This window comes from Chiroxiphia lanceolata, chromosome 1 (assembly GCF_009829145.1).
Source record: "Chiroxiphia lanceolata isolate bChiLan1 chromosome 1, bChiLan1.pri, whole genome shotgun sequence".
Lineage (NCBI taxonomy): Eukaryota > Metazoa > Chordata > Aves > Passeriformes > Pipridae > Chiroxiphia > Chiroxiphia lanceolata.
The window spans coordinates 120,252,533-120,276,221 of NC_045637.1; the positions used below are offsets into that span (position 1 = coordinate 120,252,533).

The window sequence follows — 23,689 nt, forward strand, 5'->3', positions numbered from 1 at the left end:
GACCGCAGCCAATCGGAGCGCGCCCTCCGCGCGGGCGCCGCCCAATGAGCGGCCGGCAGCGGCCGGCTCTATTGTGCGCGCGCTCCGCAGGGCTCCCCCGCTCGCCGGCGCTGGGACTTCCCGGACCGCACGGGCCCGCCCACCCCTCCGCTCAGCCGAGCCTTCCGATTGGGCGAGCTGGGGGACGGACAGAGGCGCACCCCAATGGGCGGTGGGTTCTCCCGGGCTCGCCCTGATGCGAGCCAATCAGAGGGCGCGCCGGGGGAGCCGGACCGCCGGGAGACGGGATCGCTGAGCGCCGCTGCCACGTCGGACCGACCGACCGACTTGGGCTGCGACTACGGCTGCGGTTGCGGGATGGCGGCCCGGTGAGCCGAGAGGAGGTGGCGGCGATGGCGGCGGCTCTGCTGCGGTCTGCCCTGCTGTGCGCCGCGCTGGGCTGCGCGGGCGCGGCGCTGATCCCCCCCGCCGACGTGAAGGTGGAGGTGCTGCACAAGCCGTTCATCTGCCACAGGAAGACAAAGTGGGGGGACATGATGCTGGTTCACTACGAGGGCTACCTGGAGAGGGACGGCTCCATGTTTCACTCCACGTAAGTAAGCGGCGCGTCTCCGGGCGAGCTGGTGGGCGAGCTTGCGCGGGGAAATATGTATATATGTATATATGTATATAAGTATATATATGTCTGTGTGTGTATGTGTGTGTGTGTAAAATGGATTTATAGAATGGCTTGGGTTTGAAGGGACTTTTAAGTTCCCTTGAGACTTCCACTCGACCAGGTTGCTTAGAGCCCCTTCCAACCTGGCCTTGAACACTTCCAGGGATGGGCCATCCCATATCCCATCCCAAATCGTTAAATGATAGAATGGCTTGGGTTGGAAAGGACCGTAAAGATGATCTAATTTCAATCCCTGCCATGGGTAGGGACACCTTTCACTAGACCAGGTTGCTCAGAGCCCCATCCAAGCTGGCCTTGAACAGTTTCAGGGATGGAAAAGAGAAGGCTTTGGGGTGACCGAATTTGCAGCCTTTCAGTACCTGAAGGGAGCCTACAAGAAAGATGGAGAGAGACTATTTAAAATACAAGGGCATGTAGTGACAGGAGAAGGGGGGATGGCTTCAAGCTGAAAGAGAGTAGGTTTAGGTTAGATATTAGAAAGAAATTCTGCGAGGGTGGCGAGGCACTGGGACAGGTTGCCAAGAGAAGTTGTGGATGTCTCATCATTGGAACTGTTCAAGGCCAGGTTGTATGAGGCTCTGAGCAGCCTGGTCTAGTGGAAGGTGTCCCTGCTGCCCATGGCAAGGGGATTGGAACTAGATGATCTTTAGGGCCCCTTCTGGCCCAAGCCCTTCTATGATTCTGTGATTTAAGTGCAAGTTTTGGTATGTGATTTCAGCGGTTTAATAGGTCTTGTTCTATGCACAAATTTTCTGGTTTCTAAAGCAAACTTCTAGGTAAAAAAAAAAAAGTTATACGTGTCCTTCCACTACGGGCAGCACAATAACAGCTTTTCATTACCGAAAGGGTATTTTTCACCTACTCCCGACCAGACAAGTCAACATAAGAGAGCCACAGTAATGCAAATAGGAGGAAGAGCCACAAATTCGAGGGAGTCTGCTAAGAGTCTGCAACGACTTGCTAATGCTGGATGTCCGGTAAAACATCAACGAAGTGTTAATCGTGGGAGACAGCAAAATGCTCACGTCTCTGCAGGCTGTGCCTGAAGGCTATGTTTATGGAACATATTAAAAAAAAAAACAAAACAGTTTTGCACGTTTATGCTCTTGTAGACGACTCAACTAAAATCTCACTAATTTTCTCTTGTAGTTAACCTGCCTCTCTAAAAGAACTTCCAGTGACACTCTTAAGTTTTTGCTGCTGACTAATCTCTGTAAGTGCTCTGTTTTCTTGTTAAGCACCTTTCCTGCATGACTAGTAAGTAGAGCTTTTAGATTCTGTGTCTGTCAGTAGAGTGAAAGTTGCCCGGGTTGTACCACCTGGTTAAATTGGGTCTCCCTAATTTAAATTTGACTATTTTGCATGCATTTGTTTCTGTTTTTTTCTAGACTATCTGTTGTGTAGTTGTTTTACCGTTTGAGTTTTTTCTAACGGCTTTTTTCGAAGAGGCGAGGCTGGTACTTCTAAGCATGTTTAAAGGTATATTGTAATCATGACCAGGCTGGGTTTTGATTTGCAATGTACCGAAGAGTATGCATGGCCTTGATTGTAGATTTTTAAGGAGAAATGTCCTTCTAGTCTGATCAGTTTCCAAGTGGAAATAGGTGAGCAGGGAAGTGAAGATGGGGATCCAGATTGCTCAGTGTTGTCATAAACGCACCGTGTAGATGTTATTTTATTTCTTTCTGCTTCTCAAGGAACCTTGTCATGCAAAGCATAATTTTAAAGACTTTGAAAGTCTAGGTGTTTGAGAAATGTCAGGGTGCCGAACAGTGGTGTGGTTTTGATTATATATCTATGTTATAAGCATATTCCATTTGCTCCATGTGCCTTTTATAGGACTAGATGTTAAAATAATAAGTGTTTTATTCCTTTCTTTTCTAGTCACAAGCATAACAATGGTCAACCTATGTGGTTTACACTTGGCATAAGGGAAGCTATCAAAGGCTGGGACAGAGGTTTGAAGGACATGTGTGTGGGAGAGAAGCGGAAGCTAACTATTCCACCAGCCCTTGCCTATGGAAAAGAAGGGAAAGGTAAAACACCTGAAGCCTTTCCCGTACTTCAGTTGCTTTTAATCTCTGTATTTTACTGTTGTTCTTGGCCTAAAAGGGTAGCAAGCTTTCTAGCTTTCCAGGCAGATTCCATTAAGTAAGAAAAATTGATGGAGTCAGGTGCTCTTTCTCTCAAATTTATTTTCTGCAGAAATAACCAGTAAGTTGTTATGTGGTGAATGCAGGGAAAAAAAGCCCACAAGAAATTGATGGTAGCTTCTGTGCTGTATGTTCCAAGTGCCTTTTCTGTTAGTGCTGTCCTCAATAGTGCTCTGCTTTTTCTTTTTTTTCCTTTTCTTTTTTTTTCCCTTTTTTTTTTTCAATCAAGTGGAGGTGATTTACTAGGTAACAGTTGGCTTTTTGGCTGTTGCATCTGTTTTTGTGGTAATACTTCTTGAATGTGCATGTGCAAGCCTCATTCTTGCTTGCAGGTTTCTTTTAAAACCCTAAGAAACTCCCTGTACTGCTGCCCAATCAGTTTTTAGCTGATACAGTGAAAAGTCACTATTTATTTATCCATATAGGGACATTAATTCTTTACCTCTTATAGCTGTTTTCAGTATGGGCGGTGGTCCCTGTTATCCATAGTAAGATGTGCAGATGCATGAGCGATCACGGTGTCACCTACTGAAAATGTGCTGAATGGTGTGCAGACAGGTAAAAGTGTTGCTTGTAGGGTTTTCTCAACCTGGCTACTACTGATGGTGTTTGGGAGTTTTCCTTTCAGTGTTTCCAGATTTCTGTTTTAATGGGAGGGCAGATTTGGAAGGTACAGTTAAGCAAGTGGCATCTTGAATGATGCGGGAGGGCGCTGCTTCTGCCTTACGGGGTCTGTTTTAGTTAACTTTTTTCGAGCAAATATTATGACTATTTTTGTCATGACAAGAGTTGCCACAAAGGACCTGTGGTAATGCAGGGTTTCAACTCAGGAAGGATAAATATCTAGGATCATATAGTCCATCCTGCTAATGTTGTCTCCGATTAATATGAGACTGTTGTAGGTGTGAGGAGTGTTTGCAAGTCTGTATCTTCTGATAAGTAGGGCTGAACACAGGCTAAGTAATTCTCCATATTACATCATGCTAAGTAGTATTTCATATATACAGCATACTCCATACCCTGCTTTCTTGAAATACCCTTTAAAAAATATTTTTCTAGAAGCCTTGGTTTGGGATTCAGGACACAGTATTAGAAGTAATAATCGTGTTTCTAGTAGAGAACAGGAAACTTGTGGTGGTCAGCTCGTTGCCTGTTTGCAGGGCACAGCTGTAAATTTTTCTACAAAAAGATATGAAATGCTGCAGTGCTCACATAGTCATCACAGGCCTGATTGCTCTGATTAATATGTAAAGCACTACAGTTGTTCTTCAAAGACTTGTGAGCCTCACCTCTGTGTGTAATGCAAGAAGGTTAAACAAGTAAACCGTGCTAACTACTGTAAGAAACTACTTGCTTTAGGAAGACTTTGAGATATTTGAGCATAATTATGTTGCTATTTTCAATTATGCCCTTGAAGACAATTATTTCTTTTTCTTCATGCTTTACTCCAAATGCAAAGAATTTCACTAGCCTCCCACCTTGCTTGCTTTCTGACTCATCATTCAAGTCAGATGCCTTTTTCTGTAACACTCAGAAAAATTACCTCTGTCCCAAAATCTGATCAGGGCACTGTACCCTGGATTTCCAGAAGTTTCTGCGCATTTATTCATCTCAGAAATCTTCAAGCTTGTTTGTTGCTGCAGCTCAGAGTATATTTAACAGCACAGCTCCAAAGTAGATCTGTGGATTAGTTTTTTCCCTATATTCTCAAGGGATAGGAATATTTTTTGGGGTGCTGCCATCCAATATAGAAATATACTTGGTCCTATTCAGTCCCTCTCTATATAAAATGGCAAAGTGATGTGCTAAAAGGTCTTTGACAATACTTTCAGCCATCAGCATGAGGGCATATCACATCCCTGTAAAAGCCAGTGCCTAATGAACTGAAATCCTTGTGGGGTGGTGGCCGTTGTGGGGGGTGTCTGTGGCACTATTAGGAAGTTACTGGTCTTCTCACCTGCATCAAAAATGACATTGTGACAACACATGCCTTTTGGTCAGGTTTATATACTTAGTTTCTGCTGTGTGTTTGGAAATAGCTCAGTGCCTTGTGCAGCAGTCTGGAGATAGCTGTGGGATACTGGCATCATTGCTGCCCTTCTGTCTTTCTCTGCAAATGAGTGGCAGAATACCAGATACAGAGTGTCAGTTGGCAATGGAGAGGAATTTGGAGCCTGGCAGGGTAATGGTGTATTGGGAGGACTAAATTCTCTGTTCTTGCTGCCCTGTCCATTAGTCTTGGCTGTAGCCTCCCGGATTGTACAGTCTCCTTTACTGTTTTCCTCTTCAACTGGCTCTGGCCATGAAAAAATTATTCAAGAATGTTATTTAAGAAACTTGTGATGATGATTGCTGAATAAGAGCTCACATTAACACTTGGTGGTCTCCAGCAAAAGTAGTTGCATTTAAAGTTGTGTATACACTGTAAGGGCTGCTCAGAGTCCAGGCCACTGTCTGAAACGGTTACAGTTATCACTGTTAGAGGTGCTTATCCATGTTAGTTCAAATTGCAGGATGCTTTGAAATAAGTAAGATTACTGGAACATTGCTCTGATGCATGTGGCTTTTGTATGGCACTGAATATATAGTTGTTTTTAACTTTTCTCCATTTTGGACAGGAAAAATTCCACCTGAGAGCACATTGATTTTCAACATTGACCTTCTAGAAATTAGAAATGGGCCAAGATCTCATGAGTCATTCCAAGAGATGGATCTTAATGATGACTGGAAACTGTCCAAGCAAGAGGTGAGTGGGTTACTCTTCTCTTGTGAGCAAATCTAACAGAATGGGACAGTGAAAAAGAAAAGATAGGCTTAACTTGATCCTGCTAGAGAAGTATCTATACACAAGTTAGATTTTAGCTACTGCTGTGCACAGAGCAACTCAACAAGCGGAATACATACTACTTATTACTTAAGGGGATTATTTATTGGGTGATGGACAGTTGAGGTAACTAATGAGTCGTTAGCTGATACCATTAATGCTGAACTGATACCATTAATGGTAAGACACTCAAAAGGCTGTTGTTGGCCAGGTGGTGGTTAGTCATGTGGGGAAGGGTGAGCCTCTGTTCTTCTCTGGAGATGACTTTCTTTGTTGCTTGCCTTACAATTCTCAGCTTTGTTTTTTTGCCTTTCATGTTTTTGGCATTTTCGTGTTGGTGCCTTTCTTACTAAATGCTATTCCTTGCTCAACAATTAGCTAGCTCCTGTCTGTGGTTTGCCTTTCTTGATTGGCTTCAGCTCACATACTTATTTGCACCTTAACAATAGACTTTTTCAGTAAAACTAAGCCAAGGATGCACATCTGTGCTGCACTACTCTGAGCCTTGCATCCTAGTGAAAATTCTGGACTCCAAAGGGCTTCAGAAGGAGCCTTGGTAAGCTAGAGCATAGGCACGTGACCCATGTGAGCTTATGGGAGACTTGGGTGAAAGAAAGCATCTTCAGAATAAAGCCAGACTTCAGGGCTTTTTGGAGTTAATTGCTCATTTATTAATAAACTGGAATTAGAAGTTCTGCTGCTGTAGGGCAGTCCTGTTTCACTGCATTCACTCAGTGAAGGATGTGTAGTCAGCATTATTCACCTTCTGTTTGCCTCTTATTTTCAGTCTTCTGCTTTCCCAATGTGCAAAATTGATCCATGAGAACCTAGTATAAACAACTGAGTTCTTTTTGATTTGAGCCTGGTACAGTTTACTAGACCCAGAAGGCAAATCATTTGTACTATGCATCAGACAGTGTCAGGGTGCCTAATAGCTGTGTATTGGAAATGTAAGCAATAACCCTAACAAATACCACAGTGTGAAATTAATAAAACAGCCCTGAAACATGGCCCATTTATCTGGCTGCTAACAGTCCACTGTTACAATTCTTATACAAGTGGTATCTGTTTCACAGGTGGGTATGTTGGTATTGTTATTCTTATAGAAGGGTCTGCAATTCAGAACAGTTGGGATCTCAACGGTTAAACTGTAGAAACTGAGTAAAAATAATCTGATTTTGTTCAAAACACTGCTTACCATTAGTAATTAGCTTAGTGTAAGTAACTGTTCCAGAAGTCTGTTTAAAAGCAACCTTGACTCTTTTGTCATTCAAAATTTTGAGATGTCTACAAATCATTTAACGTAGTTCCCATTAGAGCAGCAAACAGTGAGGTTGTGACAGATTTCTTTATATATTTGGGGCAGCTGTTTACATCTTCTGGTTTGTCAAAGTGCTAGTATGTGGAAAAGCTGTTTGGGTCTCTGACCAATTGGCAGCTAATAACTTCTGCCTAGCTATTTATAATTTACTGTATAGACATCAGATGACAAGCTGTCCTGGCTCATTTTTCAGTCAGGTACCATAAAGCTATGGCAGCAGATTTGCTAGTTTTACTGTCACTTCTATTACTAAAGACTCTCATCACTGATAGGAGCTGCAGAATCAGTCAGACAAGTATTATTCTGGCAGTGGCACAGGAGGGAAGGTATCTATTATCTAATAGTACCATCCTGAACATGGTGGGCCCTCTCTTACACTACAGTCATCAATTCTTGCATAAGCCTAAAAGTGTTATCTCTGACCTTTTGTCTAATAGGTGAAAATTTACTTGAAGAAAGAATTTGAAAAGCATGGAGCAGTGGTAAATGACACACAGCATGATGCTTTGGTTGAAGACATCTTTGATAAAGAAGATGAAGACAGTGATGGGTTTATATCTGCAAGGGAATTTACATACAAGCATGATGAGCTGTAGAAAAGGGTGGCATAATTTTTTTGGACACAAATAGCAGTGACTTAGACTGTCTGGTTCTCCTGTCATCTTAATTCTGTGCTTTGGAGTTGATGATTGCTGTTGGCAAAGAAACACTTTGTTTATATAAAAGAAAATTTTCTGTTCATTATGTACGAATGTTTTAAACTGTTTTAAACTATTTTAAAGTATGAAAATGTACCTCCTTTTATACAGCAAAGACTTGCACATCAGTATTTTTTAAATTTTGTATTAACTTATTTTTCAGAACTGAAACAAACTTTCTAGTTATCAAACATTGTGAAAATCAAAATCCAGTTCAGTGACTTTCTGTGATTTGTTTGTGTGCCAAGATCACTTTCAGCAACTACTTTATGTATAATTTCTAGTCTGTGTCTTAAATACTTGACCTTCCTTCTTGTGTGTCACTGCTTAAAAAGCAGTGCTGACTTTGGGGGTTTTTCCTGCAGATTTTAAAAAGATAGACTGGAAGGCATCAGCATCTCTTTATACAGTTGAGGAAATGGTACAAAGCTGAATGAGAAGAATGATTATCCTGTGCTGATTTTGCCCTTCTGAAGGGAGAGTGTTACCACCCATGCCAATAATTGTCTGCATTTTTTGTTAAATTATGTGAACAAGGCAGGAGTTAAATGTCAGACTTCTACTGCCAGCAACATTCTAAGAAATGTCTGTAATTTGGAAAACAGCAAATTATGCTGCAGTGCAGAGGTAGGTGGTGTCCTTTAAATGTACACACATATTTGTTTTGAAACTCAGTTTGCATTCCTTGAAAAAGATCACACTTTTCTCCTCTCACAGTTGGAGGGAGATCTTACAAGAGGAAAAGTGTATTGACAGGAGGATCAGTATGGCCTGAAGAACAGTTTCCATGGGCTTGCCTGCTTTGCAGCTGCATGAGTTGCAGAACTTGTTTCATTGCCCCTTTGCAGTATTTTTCACAAGCAGCACACAAGTGATGTGAATTTTAAATAATAAAGTGAATTTTTAGAAAAACCGGGGCATGAAGTAAATGTTTTGGTGCTGTGTCTTTACAGAGATGGTGATCATGAGGATTTCAAACACAAAATGGAATTGTTTGAACTGGTTTTTGAGAGGAAGAAAAGTTTTGCAATCATCCATGATTTCTTAAATGAGAGGGCAGGGCATCTCAGGGAAAGAATAGCCTGCATTCTGACACCACTAACCTGTGGGTCTATGAACACAGCGTTGTACTTGGAAAATGTTGCCCAGAGCTATGTAAGGACATGAAGCAAATCTAGCTATATGATCCTGAGATTGCTGCATTGCACTAATCCTTGACTACTGCCAAGTGAGACACTGCATTCAAGGTTCTCAATGCTTTAGGTGAGTTAGATATTTCCCTGCCACCTAGTGTTGCAACTAAGGATTAGAAGACTGCTTCATTAAACAGAGTTCAATTTATGGACATTACAGATTGCTGTCAATAGTGGCTTGTTTTCTGGGGGAAAAAAGTATCACTGAAGGTATGCAATGGTGGGCTGTTTTGTTTTGTTTTTCTTCCAGCATCTGACATTTTGTGGCTGGTGTTCTAAATGACAGGGAATTGTAGCAATGTATTTTGTTTTCAGTAATCTTTAGGTATTTTTCCTCAATGATACCATCTAGTTTTCTCACATCCTTTTATACTTTTGCTTCTGTAGCAGTGAGTTTCACAGTAGAATAGTGTAGGAAAATATTTCCCTTCAGTTTTAGGCTCATTGCCTACCCTGATTCTTTTATTGTGAGGAAATAATGAATAATCATTACCTATTTAGCTCTTCTTACCAATCATGGTTTTGCATAATGATAATTTTTTTCTCATCATTTAGGAAATCAAGCTTGCCTGACTTCAGCTTGCCCAAGGTTGCTTATATGTTCTGTGCTGAGAGTCTTGATTTCCCCTGCAGTCAGGAGAGTGTTAGGCACCTGGGGGCAGCTCATGTCATGTGTGTTATATTGGGATAGATGCCTTAGCAAATAGAGTTTCCAGTCTTCTTTCTCTGTTGACTACGTGGGAGCCTAGGCCAAGGAGGGCTAATAGGATATGAAGTTGATTCTTAAGGCAGTTTTGCCTAGAATGTGGGAACTGGCAGGTACCCAAACAACCAAAGGGAAAATACTCTGTGTGTGTGCTTCCAGGAATAGCAAAACTGATACTTAATTTGGGTCTGTCAGTGTTTTACATTGTCATTTGCAGTGTTTAGCATGTTCTTAGAACATACAGCTGGAGAGTGAAAGCATAAAAGCATGAAATAAAACTTGGCACATGTTACTGACCAAATATATAATAAGTTAAGATTAACTAACGGGATGCCAGTATGTGACTTCAGTAAGGGCCAGTTGTTGTTTCTTTTGTATTAAATAGGAGTATGGAGTAAGCGAACGTTGTGAAATGTACATATGTGTTTTCTTCTCCTTGGATTTTTAAAGCATTTCATAAAAATAACTTTCATTGAAGATACAGTTATTTGTTAATGCCAGCTGCGTATTGAAGCTGCAGGACCAAGATGCTTTATTTGGTGTTTTGTGTAGGTTTATGCCAAATGAGAGGATGGGTTCTGTTCTTTTCTTGAGAGCTGTGTTAAACTTCCAAAATTGAACTGAAAATGTTTTTTCAAGACTACAGAATCAGCAGCAGATTTGAGAAGTCATTTCAACTTTATTACTGTTTGCTATCGTTCAAGTCCTCCTGTGAAGATGAAGGGATTTCCTAGGTAGAAATAGCACTCCCTGTCTTAACCTCAGTTGCATCTGCTTGTTAATCCACAGGGCAAACTGCTCTAGTGCCAGCAGGAGTCAGACAACAACCTGCTGGAGACCAGAGGCAGAGAGCCGCCTGTCCCCCGAGGAGGAGAGGAATACTGGAACTTCAGAGGCACTCAGCAACATTTTGGCTGGCTTATGTGTGAAGTGCAACTGTTTCCCCCGAAGAAACAAACCCTCACTGCATGTCTGTAAAACATAGCATTGAAAAAGTGGAGTTCAAAACAGAGCACTTTCCTCCTGCATCTTATAGTCGTCTTCACACATTTATTGTTTTGTGGTTATTTAGGAAAACATATAGCGATGGTTTTCAGAACTGCAGTCTGTCATTCACAGCCACTACCTAGCAATTACAGTGGGAGTTGCTGCCTTCTCTAGGTACAGAAGCAGTCTTCAGAGCACAATTTATTTGAGAATTCTTGATGTGCAATGCAATTACACAAGAAAGCTTTTGGCAAAGCTTCAGGAATGGTGCTTATAGTCTGAAATGTTTTTTAAAGCTTTCTCTTTTGAGATCAACTGGCAAGGCAAACACTGTTGAAAATGAAGGAATCACTTTGCATTTTCAGTACCTTATGTCATAGAACCATAGAATCATTTATGTTGGAAAATATTTTAAAGATCATTGAGTCCTTGTTACTTGGGAGAAAAGGCCGACTTGCACCTCACTACAACCTCTTGTCAGATAGCTGTAGACAATGATAAGGTTTTCCCTCTCAGCCTCCTTTTTTCCAGGGTAAACACCACTAGCTCCCTCAGCCACTCCTCATCAGACTTATGCTATAGATTCTTTACCAGCTTCGTTCCCTTCTCTGGACACACTCCAGCACCTCAATCTCTTCTAGTGAGAGGCCCAAAACTGAATACAGGATTCAAGGTGCACCCTCACCAGTGCTGAGTACAGGGGGACAATCACTGCCTTGGGCCTGCTGGCCACACTATTGCTGATACAAGCCCAGATGCCATGGGCCTTCTTGGCCACCTGGGCACACTGCTGGCTCATGTGCAGCCACTGTCGACCAGCACCCCAAGGTCCTTTGCAACTGGGCAGCTTTCCAGCCACTCTGCCCCAAACCTGTAGTGCTCCTTGAGGTGGTTGTGACCCAAGTGCAGGATCTGGAACTTGGTATTGTTGAACCTCAGCCCCTCGATCCAGCCTGTCCAGATCCCTCTGTAGAGCATGTCCTTGTGTTGCAAGGAACATCCCCAGTACAGAGGTGTTTTGGTGAGCACTGTATGTTACAGGGTCATAAAACTGCAGTGTTTGATACATATTGAACAAACTGCTGCCCTGGTTTCCTCTTCGTGATATTTAAAAGGAAAATGATACATAGTTTGTTTCCTGAATACTTCAGTGTAAAAATAGGTTGTACAGGTCAGCCCTTAAATTACAATTATCTTTCTCATGCATGCTCCCCACATCCCATTGTTTCTACTGTTAGATACAAGGTGGTCTCTCCCTTGATCCAGAAATTTTAGTTTCAGATGGCAGGTGAGTACCAGCAGGATTGGGAAAGCTAATTGTTTTGGGGAATTCTGGGAAAAGATGCAAAGCTAGGGAAAACGTGATCAGAGAGAGTGGAATTATGCAGATTAATCTGAGAAATGCAAAAGATTTTGTTTCCTAGATCCTTTGGCATCTGCTTACTTGGAAGAAAGAACACTGCAGTCAGTGATGTAGGGACTGCAAATAACAAGGCTAGTTCCTGATTGGAACTCATTGGAAACCGCTGTTTCAGACAGTTTCTATATGGAGTTTTGTGACAAAATTTAAATTCACGCTTCCAAGATCTATTAAAGAATATTTAGAAGAGGTATGTTGAGCTTACTTCTTGGAAATACATTGGCCTCATCATAGAGTTTTTGCAAAAATCCCCAAAACACAGCACAAAACCCATCACCCCCAAACCCTTTAATTTATCTTCAATGCTGAATTGTTTTTGGTAACAGGAAATAAACGAAATGTGCTTCTATTTGTATTATCCTGGATAATTTTAGCTTCTCCTGAAAGTTAATCGTAATGCTTACACTGTGTCCTAGTTTTCTCCTGGTTCATAGGAAAAACAACTCTCTGACAAAATAAGGATCTTTCTTTAGCTGTACTGCTTCTGTTTCGGTGCCTGCGCTTGATTATGTCAACAGTTCCACACAAGAAGTGTAATGGACAAGCTCAGTAGGAGGCTATATAGGGACAAGGACCTTTGTTATCATCTCTTCCAGCCTGGAGGGAATTCAGATGGACCCCCCTCCTGCATCACATTTCTTCATCCTAGCCGTTTCTGTTCAAAAAGAAGGCTGGTTTAGCACTTTGTAGTAGTGTGGTAGTGTGGTAGTTCTGTTCTCTTGAATGTAAAAAATGTAGGAGCTTGGTTTAGTGAGAAGGTTGCTGTGAAGAGAGGATAGTTTGAAACATGGCAGGTAAGTAATTCTGTGCAAATTTTCTGAAGGTCGTGTTCCTGGTGGAGGGCTGGAGTTTATCCAAAGGGTTAGTATTTTTTCTTTTTTTTTTTTTTTCCCTTTTATTTTTCTTTTCTTATAACTGCTCTGCATCTCTGTTAGGTAAACAAGGACAAACCCACTTTTAAAACATTTGGATCTGACTGTAGAAATCCAGTGGACCTGACTCTTCAGAGTGCCCCAAATCCCAGTTATATTTTCTTCTAAAAAATCTGAGACTGATGCTAACTACCATTAAGAGCTGCTCTTCATTTTAGACATGATGCTTCTAATTTCTAGTTTGTGTCATGACCTGCATAAGGAGATTAAATGATGCAGGATAATTGATTCCTCATCTGGGAGTCAGACTGAAAGTATTAAATCAATCCTGTCCCCTTTTATGTTATTGCCATTGAAATTTCTTTGAAGCAGCTATGTTTCCTCTTCTGCCTCTTTCCCTGAATAGTGAACTAGGTAATACTATTTCTTTTGTATGCTTGGCCTGCTTGTTCTCTGGGAGTAAATAGCAGAGCTTAGCTCCAGTCTCTCTAATCTGCTGGGATATGTCTTTAGAGAATAGGTTTTCATTCCAGAAATACAATGCAAAATGTTTCTGGTGACCCTGTGTCCATCTCTGGGTATGGATTCTTTACATCTATAGCTAATGGACTAATTGTAGCTTGTAGAAAATTATGACTTGCTGGATTTTACTCTTAGGAACACTGACCACAATACTTAAGAGAGGTAAGACTGGTGATGTTCCTTCCTTTCAACAGAAGGTAAGGATTTACATTTGCATCCAGTGTTTCAGCACATATGTGCCATCATGTCTTCACTGCTATTGTCACTACCAGAAGTTGGGTTAAAAGCTGGACTTAACATGGTGACATGGATATCATGATGTGCACATGCATTCTGACATAATTCAATGCTCCACCTCTGCAAAACTCAGACTGAAGCAAAGCTCCTAGACACGTGGTGCTCATCTCACAGCTGGCAACAAGCACAAACTGCAGTGGGAGCTCGTATGCAGCAGAAATGGCCGACGCTCCTCTGCATTGGGTACCAGATTCTGTCACTGCTAACCTGAGCCAAGCCCAGCTCACCACAGCACCCTTGGGAACAGCCACAACCTGCCATTCACACAGTGGTGGGGTTATGTTGGAGAAGGCTGGTGAGGTGGGCTCTAGGGCATCAGTTAATATGTTCTGCCAGACCCCTGCTGGCTTTGGACCTTCACACCTTGTTTCCTGAGCAGGCAGCTGTGGGATGTGTCAGTGCCTCAGGACAGACTGGAGTGGCACCAGCCAGGCTCATGCTGTCACACCACTGCTTGGGTGTAAAGTTAAAGGCAGGCTTGAAGAAAATATTAGGGCCTGCCCTTGCACTGGGGAGAGAATAGCAAAGAAAATAAGCAGAGGAATATCTCTCAGTACCATCCAGTTTTGAGTGATATCCACAGCAAATACAAGGAAGTTTAAAACCTGCTGGGTAATTTATTCTTCACATTTCTCTGTTAAAATATGTACATAAGAATAAAACACAACCAGCATGAAACGTGCAATACAGTGTCAGCTTTGTAATTTTCCCCATCTCTTATTAACTACTGTTTTCCAGTTGTACATTTTGGATAAGGCCATATATGTAAACATAGCCTCTTTTGTCACAGAGATACTCAATTGTGGACACTTTTAAAAATACATTTTCCAATCCTTTTCGAAGTACAGGAGATGAAAGGACTTCTTTTATTTTAGTTTGTAGTATTTCTGTTATCAGTGATCCCTTCCCATCTGCAGATATCTATCACTTCCATGAACAAGGAAAATGACTTCTTCATCTAGAGGGTTTTTTAGAGAGAGGACTCTTTAAAGCCATATTTACAATTAAAAAAAAAAAATTAAAACCCCCAAACAAAAAATTAAGCAAAAAAAGGCTGCCCAAGTTTTAAATCGCCTTAAAAGCAGAATATGGAAAATGCTGCCGCAGAAATATCTGTAGCCCAGGAAGGACATGCCACTGCTCACAGCCCCCAGTGTATGATGTGCATGGGAGGAAAGGTTGCTGACACATGCATAACTTTTTATGCATACTCAGCAGACCTGTTGCTGTGGTTACTAATCAGAACCTCTCTTGAATGAGTGCTATTTGCACCACACCAGATGGCTGATAAATCACATAGTAGAATTTTCTGTCCCTTGTATTACTGTCCAATCTTTTTTCTAAGTGCTGTGACTTAATTTGCAGCAATTTACACATAAATTATTTGGACAGGACACATTAATATAAACCATAATACTGAAGCAGGTATGCAGTCACTCACAAACTCCGGTATCACCTGCATAACACCAGAAATGATTTTTGTCTTATGTATTGATGTTCAAGTTGTTGCAATTTGATGAATAATGCTAAGCTGAGGAAAATTATGCTTGATTTTTAATATAATACTAATAACATAGTTACTGTAGCACATTTATTGTGCAGAGGGAAGTGAGATGCCTTTTGCAGTTCATCCGTCTGCTGCAAGCATTTCTGTACAGGCAGCATCACAACAATGAAGCATACATGAAGATTAAATAGGATCATTGCATAAGGATTTAATGCTGTTGTCTCTATTTTCTGCTTCTTTGTTGTCATTACTGGCTTATCCTCTCAGGTTGAGAGATTTCCTTCTGCCACCTGCCTTGACTATATATTATTATGAGTCTTAAGCTATTGTCAAGTGTTTTAGCCTCGTTGTTACAGGTGCTGTTCTAACACATCGAAAAAGCCAATAATAATAATAAATGTGTCTTGTTATACCTTTTAGAATTCTGAAAATAAATATCCTGTCACAGATTTCTGTAAATTAAAACCAGGAAAATGCCAAAAATTTATGAAAAAAAGCGCAAAAGACTGATGTTATATTGATAAATCATCACTCCAGAAGAAGGCAACCTTTTTGACTGGGCAATGTAGCAGCTTGGTTGTGTGGTTCAGTGCTGTGCCTAATAGCTTTCTAGACACTGAGGGTAACTGCAGCATGCTGTCTTCTGTCCCTGTCACACTGAGGAGTTGTGTTGTGTTATGTCACTTATGTAATGGAAATATGAATTACCTTCTGTGGTGAATGAGTAAGAGCTCCACATCTAAGCCTGACATTGTGCCTACAATAACATCTTAACTACAGCTGCAGCCATTTCCATAGATTAATCTTCAATGGTATAATTGGATAAAGAGGCTGCAGCCAGGATTTCTCCTATCTTTTTTATTTTGAACATCTACAGAGGTCAGCAGGTGACATGTTTATCTCACATCATAGCACTGCACCTGCCACCCTCTTTCTTTTTTATGGATGAAGCCACCTTTAGTGGCTTTAGTGTGGGAGAAATACTCTCAGTTCTCTGGTCCAGTCTCCTGACTATATAGAAAAAAACCCCCAAAACACACAACTGCCATTGATACTTCTCGCTCTTTAGATTCTTTCTATGACATCACTGGCATTTACTGGCCAATGGTGTAACTATTAACAAGGATCTCACAGGTGTTTTCAATGTTACTAACTCTTCTGTATATAAAAAGCTTTTGTTCCTATAACTCACTGCAAGAGGAATAATTTTAGTGGGGTGCCTTTATGGGTATAGGCTTAGAATTCTGACTTAGAAGCAACCAGGCACATTTGTTCTGAACAACCCCAGTTCATCTGTTTTTTAAGTACCCCAAATCAGTGCTCCACTAGAGAGAACAGGACTAAGACGGTGGCTTGAAATAGCAAAAATAAATACCAACAAAAGGGTTTTCTTGGCTGCACTACCCTTTCACCAAAATCTATCATATTACTTTTTTAAATATAATTTCAACACTTAGATGGTCTTTTCTACCAACCTACATTAAGCCAGCTTCTCTTCTTTTAAACACAGTTTACTGAGAAAACTAGTTCCATCAGTTGCACGGCTGCTGTCTTGAATTTGCAGAGTAAAGTATTTTGGAAATAATGAATCAAAGACGAGTGCTGCAGTGTCTTGAGGATTTTGGGGTACTAGTTCTCCTGAATAAGCTTTGATCTCCAACTAAGGAGGTGTATAAAGAAGAACGAAAAACCACTGTAACTTAAGCTATATGTAGCAGTGTTTGCCTTTTGTTCTCTTCCTTTCACAGATAAAACATGGAACAAAGGCTCTTTGAAATTCTCTTCTCTAAAGATGTGTCCTTCCTGCTTTCCTTCCTTGATTTTGGAACCCATTGGAAACCAACCTTTCACAAGAGAAAAAAAAATCATTTAAAATCCATAAATTCTGCTGTTATGTTATTGAAGACAAAGATGAAATAATCAATAGATAAGCATTGTGGCTTTGTCCTAATTATTATAATTTTGTGTTTTCTGTTTACACAGCAATCTCTATTCAAAGATTTTAAAGATGCAGCTCTGAGTAAATGCTCTCCCTGTTTCTTGTGTGAGGTAATTTAATTACTGTGGGGCTACAAGATTTATCCAAAGCCAAGCAGCAAGCTTATGGTAGAACAACATACACCCCAGGCTCTCTTGATTCCCAGGACTGTGCTCTAACCACTCATCCTTGCTGCTTTACACTGTTCATGACAGCTTATACAGAAAGGAAGCATCAAAGATTTCTGTGTCACCAGTGTGTAATCATTCTGTAGACAGTCTAATAATTCTTAGGTAGATTATACTCAGCCATAATCATCTCCAGTGTAATTAGAAAATAGACTTAGTCATCTAAGTGAGCGTAATATGGGCAATGTAAGTGGTATGTTACAGGATATAATTTAAACCCTTTTTTAAATTGCACCTGCTCTTTTCATCGGCTATCTTTCTGATTCTAAGAAGCAAGCTGCCTGTGACGCAGCTCATCCTTGATGTAACTCTAGAGCAAGGAATTTGGGTTGTTATGTTCAACTGAAGTTGTTACAATTAAATTGGTATAAAGTCCTCAGCTTTTCAGTGATTCACATCACCTTTCAGTTATATATTTTAAGCAGGAGATATACAGTCTTTTTCTGTTGCAGAACACATTGAAATGTAATTCTGGTGACAGCAAAACTGATAGCAGAGAAAAGCAAAGGTCTTGATTAAAATATTAAAATACTACTACTGATAATGGTAGTAGTATGAAGGGCTCCATGTTGCTAATTATCAGCCCTGCTTTTTAATCAAAAGCATTAAGCCTAAGTACTGACTTCTTAGTCCCTATTCAGGTTACCAACATACCCCCAAAAGGTGCAGATGCCACAGTAATTCACATTCACTGAAACTGGGAGCAGAAAATTATTTTCTTATTCAGTTATATAATGAAGCTGCAACTTCTGGTCCGCATTTAAGTTTGACAGCAACAGTGTCCAAAGCTTATCCATAATTTCTGAACACATGCAGACCCATGTCTTTAAACTGATATAGGATAGTTTAGATATGAGGAAAAAATTCTTTACTCTGGAGGGTGATGAGGTATAGGAACAGTTTGCCCAGAGAAGTTGTGGATATCTCATCCCTGAAAGTGTTCAAGACCAGGTTGGTTGGGGCTTTGAGCAACCTGGTCTAGTTGAAGGTGTCCCTGCCTATGGCAGGGAACTAGATGATCTTTAAGGTCCTTTCCAACCCAAACCATTCTATGATTCCAGGAAAAGCAAATATCCTGAGGAACTCAACTCTGGCCATCAAGCTGTGCAGCACTACAGAGGACATGCTGATGGAGTACTTTCAGGTAATTGGTTCTACTGGCAAAAAAGAAAATCTGTGAAATGAGACAATAGCTGAGAATAAACTTCTTGAACCCAGATACAAACCTTTTATAGATTTCTGTATTTTCTGAGCCATCCCCAAGTTCCACATTGCTGTATCAACCTAACATACTTCCTTCTTGTTGCTCTTATGCAGAAACACTCTGTTTTTTAATGCTCTTTATTCTGTCTGCTGGCTCATCCTTGCCTCTCTGACCTCTTCCCCAGCTTCCTATCTTCTCATCAAACATACTTGGCAGTCTCTTTTCCACACTAAGTGTCTGGTCTGAGGCAGGAATTGGTGAAGTGTGCAGCAAGGTTCCTCTCCTTGAAGACAGAGATAAAAACATAAAGGTGCTGCCTTATCATGAGCAGATCATGTTTAGCAGTTTAACCATTTAACCAGGGACCTGCATGATGATGCCTAGCAGTGAAACTATTTTCACCTCTGTATGGAGGCACAGGTTGTATGCTGAGGATGTAGCACACAGGACAGCCCCTGTCGGGCGGGTTTGGCAAGCAGAGCAGGCCACTGGCTCCATGTGACAGGACCAAGGCTTGCTATGCTCTGAATGGGACCTCAAAGGGACAGTCAGTTCCATCGTGCTTTTGGCCTGGTGGTGGTGGTGCTGCTGCACCCAAACAGCTGAGAGGTCCATGGGGTTCAGCTACTGGGGCAGGAGCCCACTGTGACACTTCACATGCAGCCAGCAAAGTCCCCAGTCATGAACCACAGAATCATTTAGGTTGGAAAAGACCTCTGAGATCATCGAGTCTGACCTTTGACTGAACATCACCTTGTCAACTAGACCATGGCACTAAGTGCCAAACCAGTCATTTCTCAAACACCTACAGGGATGGTGCCATTGTGCTGTCTACTCTCTTATATGGGTCCAAATCATGGGTCATTTACCGCCACCACTTGTGACTCCTAGAACACTTCCATCAACGCTATCTCCCTACAATCCTAAACATCCACTGGTCAGATTATGTAACTAACATGTCTGTTCTAGAACAGGTAGCAGTTACAAGTATAGAGGCCATGTTGCTGGGAAAACAGCTGTGTTGGGCAGGGCGCATCTCCAGGATGAAGGACCACCACCTCCCCAAGATCGTGCTCTATGGTGAACTTGCCACCAGCTGCCGCATGAGAGGAGCCCCGAAGAAAAGATACAAGGACTCCCTGAAGCAATATCTCAGCCTTGGCCACATTGATCTTCATTGCTGGTCTACCCCGGCCTCCAATCGGGAGGTCTGGAGACACACCATCTATAACGCTGCTGCTTCTTTTGGGAACGCATGCAGGATCACCATCGAAGAGAAAAGAACGCAGAAAGAATTGTATCCTGCCAATACCATCCAAGGAGTCTTTCTGCTGTGCCTTTTGCAACCAACCTTGTCTGTCTCGCATTGGCCTCTTTAGCCACCAGCGTGCTCGTAGCAAATGTGGGTAGAGTCCTTCCCAAATCTTCGTTTGCAAAGCCCAGCCATGATGACATGATGACAGGGATGGTGACTCCACTACCTCCCTGGGCAGCCTGTTCCAGTGCTTAACAACCCTTTCTGTGAAGAAATTACTTCTGATGAGGTCATCCCTTCAGCTTTGCTAAGTTTGGTGTAGTTTCTATGCAGCAGTTTGACTGGTTAATGAGGTAGCAGCCATATTTTAAATCAACTGGTTTATTTTGTAGACTTATCCTCTGTGTGAGACAGAGGAGTAGAAGTTAACCATTCAATTATATGAATAAAAAAGTCCCTTCTTTTCCACGGGAAGGGTGCATTCGTGCTTGCTCTTGGTCCCCGAGACGGGCTGAGGGACGACACGCGAAACGTGGATGCCTCCTCACAGAATCACAGGATGGGTGAGGGTGGAAGGGACCGCAGTGGGTTATCTGGTCCAACCTCCCTGCTCAAGCAGGGTCACCCTAGAGCATATTGCACAGGATTGCATCCGGACGGTTCTTGAATATCTCCATCGAGGGAGAATCCCCACCCTATTCGGGGGCATTCCCCGGGGGTTCGGGTTCTCAGCACGGACACGGCCGCTCCCTCCGCCGCCGCCCGGCCGGGACTCTGCGCGGAGCGGTTCGGCTGCGCGCGCAGGGGGCGGGGGCCGGCGCCGCCGGGGGAGCGGAGCGGCAGGAGCGGGAGGCGCTCAGGTACGGGAGCGGTGCGGGAACGCCGCGGGGCAGCGCGGCATCTCCGCGGCATCTGCGCGGCATCTCCGCGGCATCTGCGCGGCATCAGCCCGGGCATCTGCGCGGCATCAGCCCGGGCATCTCCGCGGCATCAGCCCGGGCATCTCCGCGGCATCAGCCCGGGCATCTCCGCCACATCTCCCCGGCATCTCGGCGGCATCTCCTCGGCATCTCCCCGTCACTTTCCTCCTCGGAGCGGCGCCCCCGGGCTGGTGTGTTACTGCTCGGCGCGGGGGGAAGTGGCGGGGTCTGCGAGCAGCGACCTTCTCTGCGGGGCTCGCCCCGCCAGCGCCGGGCGGCGGCGGTGTGCAGGGAGGAAGGCAGGGAGGGAAAGAGCGAGAGGGCCGGCGGGGATGGCGTGAGAGGATGGCGCAGAGCCGGTTTCCCGTGGTTGGTGCGGGCGATGTCCGCCGGCGGCGGTATCCGCCAGCGGCGATGTCCCCAAGGCGATGTCCCCCAGCGGCGATGTCCCCTGGCGCCTCCCCGCACCTGCACCCTGGGCGGGGGCCGCGGGCACCGCGTAACGGGGCTGCGCCGCCGCCTCCCCCGGCCCGGCCGTGCGGGTGGGGGGTCCGCGGCAGGGGGAGGACTCGGTGACTGGGGCTGGTGTTGGCAAACACCGTCCCCGGCTGTCCTTCGCATTACCGTCTGAAGCAAGGCTCTCCGATCTCTCATCTTTCCCTGGCTGCCCGCTCTACTCGCTGCTTCCCTTCAGCAATTTAAGGGCCAGGCGTGGGTTGTTCCCCTCTTCTTTTTCTTGAAGGTGCCTTTTCATATGGTCACCTTGAAACCTAGATGCCTTTATGTGTCTTTCTAAGCATAATGTTACGCTCAGGTGGGTATGTGATGGTTTCAGTCACTAAAGCGGGCTGATGGACAGACATATCTTCCTGCAAGAGCCTACAAAACTGGCATTTCTGTTTATGCTGCTATAATAATTCTAGAGGCCGCAATTAACCTACCTTAAAAAGCAAAAAAAACCAAAAAAATAAAACCCTATTTTCTCCAGTACTGATAAGCAAAGAGGAAATAAATCATATGAAAACCAAAATCTGAAACAGAAGATAGCTTTGTTAGGGTCTTGATCCTATGAGTGCACTTATGCATAAATCTAACCCTCTGAAAGCCATCCATGCCTGTAAGATATGAAACTTTAATAATCCCAGAGATGCAGTTGTGCTGCAATACACTTGGTCAATTCTGTGATGTGAATTGTCTAATGCTAAATATACTCACTAGTTTAGAAGATAATAAATACATGAACTTGTGAGAAGTGACTGACTCATTTGGTTGTAGGCTATTACTGTTTCAGCTATTGCTCTCAAAGCTGCTTTAGAATTAGGGATTTAAGGCACCTCCAAGCACACTGGTTTGTTCATAGCATGCACTCCGAATTTTCCAACCAAACAAAAAGAAATCTTGAAACAAATCGTCAGTCATATATATTTAGGAAGTTGATCTCTGTGAACACAGGACTTCCAGAGATTTGAGATAAACCAAGACTGAAGTTAACTTAAACCATTCATAGTGCTGTGGACTTTTCCAAGCAGCTTATGTCCCGGAGCTTACACAGACTGTCTAAAAAGACAGGTGTTATGTTGAGGTAAATGTGGTGGATGGAAATCCTTTATTAGTATTAGTCAGTTTTTTGCTCCCCAGGGAATTATTTCTGATGCTTAGAGTTTGAGATTTTATGGCAACTTCTCATTTTGGAAGACATCTGTAACTTTTTTTTCCTGGCAAAGTAAGGCATAAGCTCCATTTATTTACACTTGCTGAGTTCAGTATGTATGCTAAAGGGTGCCGAATTTGGCTCTTCATCCTCTCCTTCAGAAGTCACCGACTGTGGGTGCTTTGCACAGCTTGAGTGTGTGGAAAAGTGTGCTAGTTTATCCTAGGATCTTCCAGTAAGAATTTCTTGCTTTATTATGGACATTGTCTCTGTAATGTATTTGCCTTCTCTTTCTGTATATTCAGCAGATTGAGAAACAGAATTGTTACCTAGACCTGCTTCTCTGTGTTGTACCCAAATGTCTCTGGTTTCTGACACAATGTGCTGTGTTACATCCTCCCATTTGCAAAGTGTCATTGCTGTTGTTTTAGGGTGTATTTAAAACTAAAGGGAACCTTCCAACAAGCTACTTTGATGCTTTTTATTTTGCCCCTTTTTAACATAACAATGTTGCTAATTTGAAATGGCTGTCAGTCAGTGTGCATTAGCCAGCTGTGTGTGGAGGTGGACAGCCTCTCTTGTGCAGTGATCAAGACCTGACCGAACCACAAAACGAGATTGTGCTGCCTCTTTACAAAAAGCGAAAGCTACATGCCCAAGTATTATGTAGCAGTTAGCAACTTCTCATTATGAAGTTGTGTGCTGCACAAAGATGCTTTAGATGCCAGCAGCTCCTAACAGGGGTCTCTGCCCCAGTGGCAGAAGCAAGAAAACAGTTGCTGCTTTACAAAATGGAGAGTGTTACAAATACGACCTTAGACTGCGGGCTGGAATATCAGCTACAAAAGGGATAGAGTTCTGTGACTGCTTGGAGACTTAATTAAAAGCATTGACATCCACTCAGTGAAAAGTCTGTATAAATAATGAATTTTCCCTGTATGCACAGCCTGTGATGGAAATGAATCTGAAACCTGTTGTCTTCTGGATGACTGACCCTGATTTGTTTTTAAATAGAACTATGTTTTCATTAGCATAATTCAGATTACTTGGGGCAAAAAATAAGATCCTGTCTTTGAAAGATGCATACTTTGAAAGCTTGGACAAGGGTGTATTGTAGGATTAAAATGGTTGGTCAAGGGACTGCAAACTTTTGTAACTGCTGAAGTCTTACCATTTGTTAGGACTTTAAATGCTGAAGAGTTTTAGCATGCTTATTTGGTGGCCACTATCTGTTTTTAGACAGTTTTAAACAATCTGGCTGCTCTTGCCAGGAATATTCCTTATTTTCCCACATACAGCAAGAGAATTTTTTTC

The 23,689-nt window shown here is 42.7% G+C and overlaps 2 protein-coding genes across 6 annotated transcripts in view; both read left to right on the forward strand.

Annotated features, from left to right (window-relative positions):
- The first annotated feature begins 263 nt into the window (after positions 1-263).
- Positions 264-10,615, forward strand: FKBP14 (FKBP prolyl isomerase 14). Of its 3 annotated transcripts, XR_004360493.1 has the most exons (6): positions 264-592; positions 2,564-2,715; positions 5,451-5,578; positions 7,415-8,302; positions 8,629-8,938; positions 10,364-10,615. XR_004360493.1 is itself a non-coding variant. In XM_032707589.1 (4 exons), exons 1-4 carry the CDS (start codon positions 393-395, stop codon positions 7,571-7,573), a joined length of 639 nt encoding a protein of 212 aa, XP_032563480.1. In that variant the 5' UTR covers positions 264-392; the 3' UTR covers positions 7,574-9,422. The 3 variants fall into 3 exon arrangements, 1 of the variants encoding a protein (XP_032563480.1); XR_004360492.1 differs by having other exon boundaries at positions 7,415-8,938; positions 10,364-10,614; XM_032707589.1 differs by lacking the exon at positions 10,364-10,615 and having other exon boundaries at positions 7,415-9,422.
- A 9,991-nt stretch (positions 10,616-20,606) lies between these two features.
- SCRN1 (secernin 1) overlaps positions 20,607-23,689 on the forward strand; it is a 39,578-nt gene continuing 36,495 nt past the window's right edge. The window contains exon 1 of one of the 3 annotated variants that reach the window (XM_032699130.1): positions 20,607-20,664. The gene's annotated coding sequence lies outside the window, so the exon portion shown is untranslated. Of the gene's footprint in view, positions 20,916-23,689 lie in introns of all 3 variants that reach the window. The other 2 variants (XR_004359058.1, XM_032699135.1) reach the window with 2 other exon arrangements.

Excerpts from the sequence above, each read along its gene's own strand:
- FKBP14 (XM_032707589.1), top strand. The coding sequence starts at position 393 with ATGGCGGCGGCTCTGCTGCGGTCTGCCCTGCTGTGCGCCGCGCTGGGC. Across the intron at positions 2,716-5,450 it reads CTATGGAAAAGAAGGGAAAG|GAAAAATTCCACCTGAGAGC; the intron begins GTAAAACACCTG and ends CATTTTGGACAG. Across the intron at positions 5,579-7,414 it reads GGAAACTGTCCAAGCAAGAG|GTGAAAATTTACTTGAAGAA; the intron begins GTGAGTGGGTTA and ends TTTGTCTAATAG.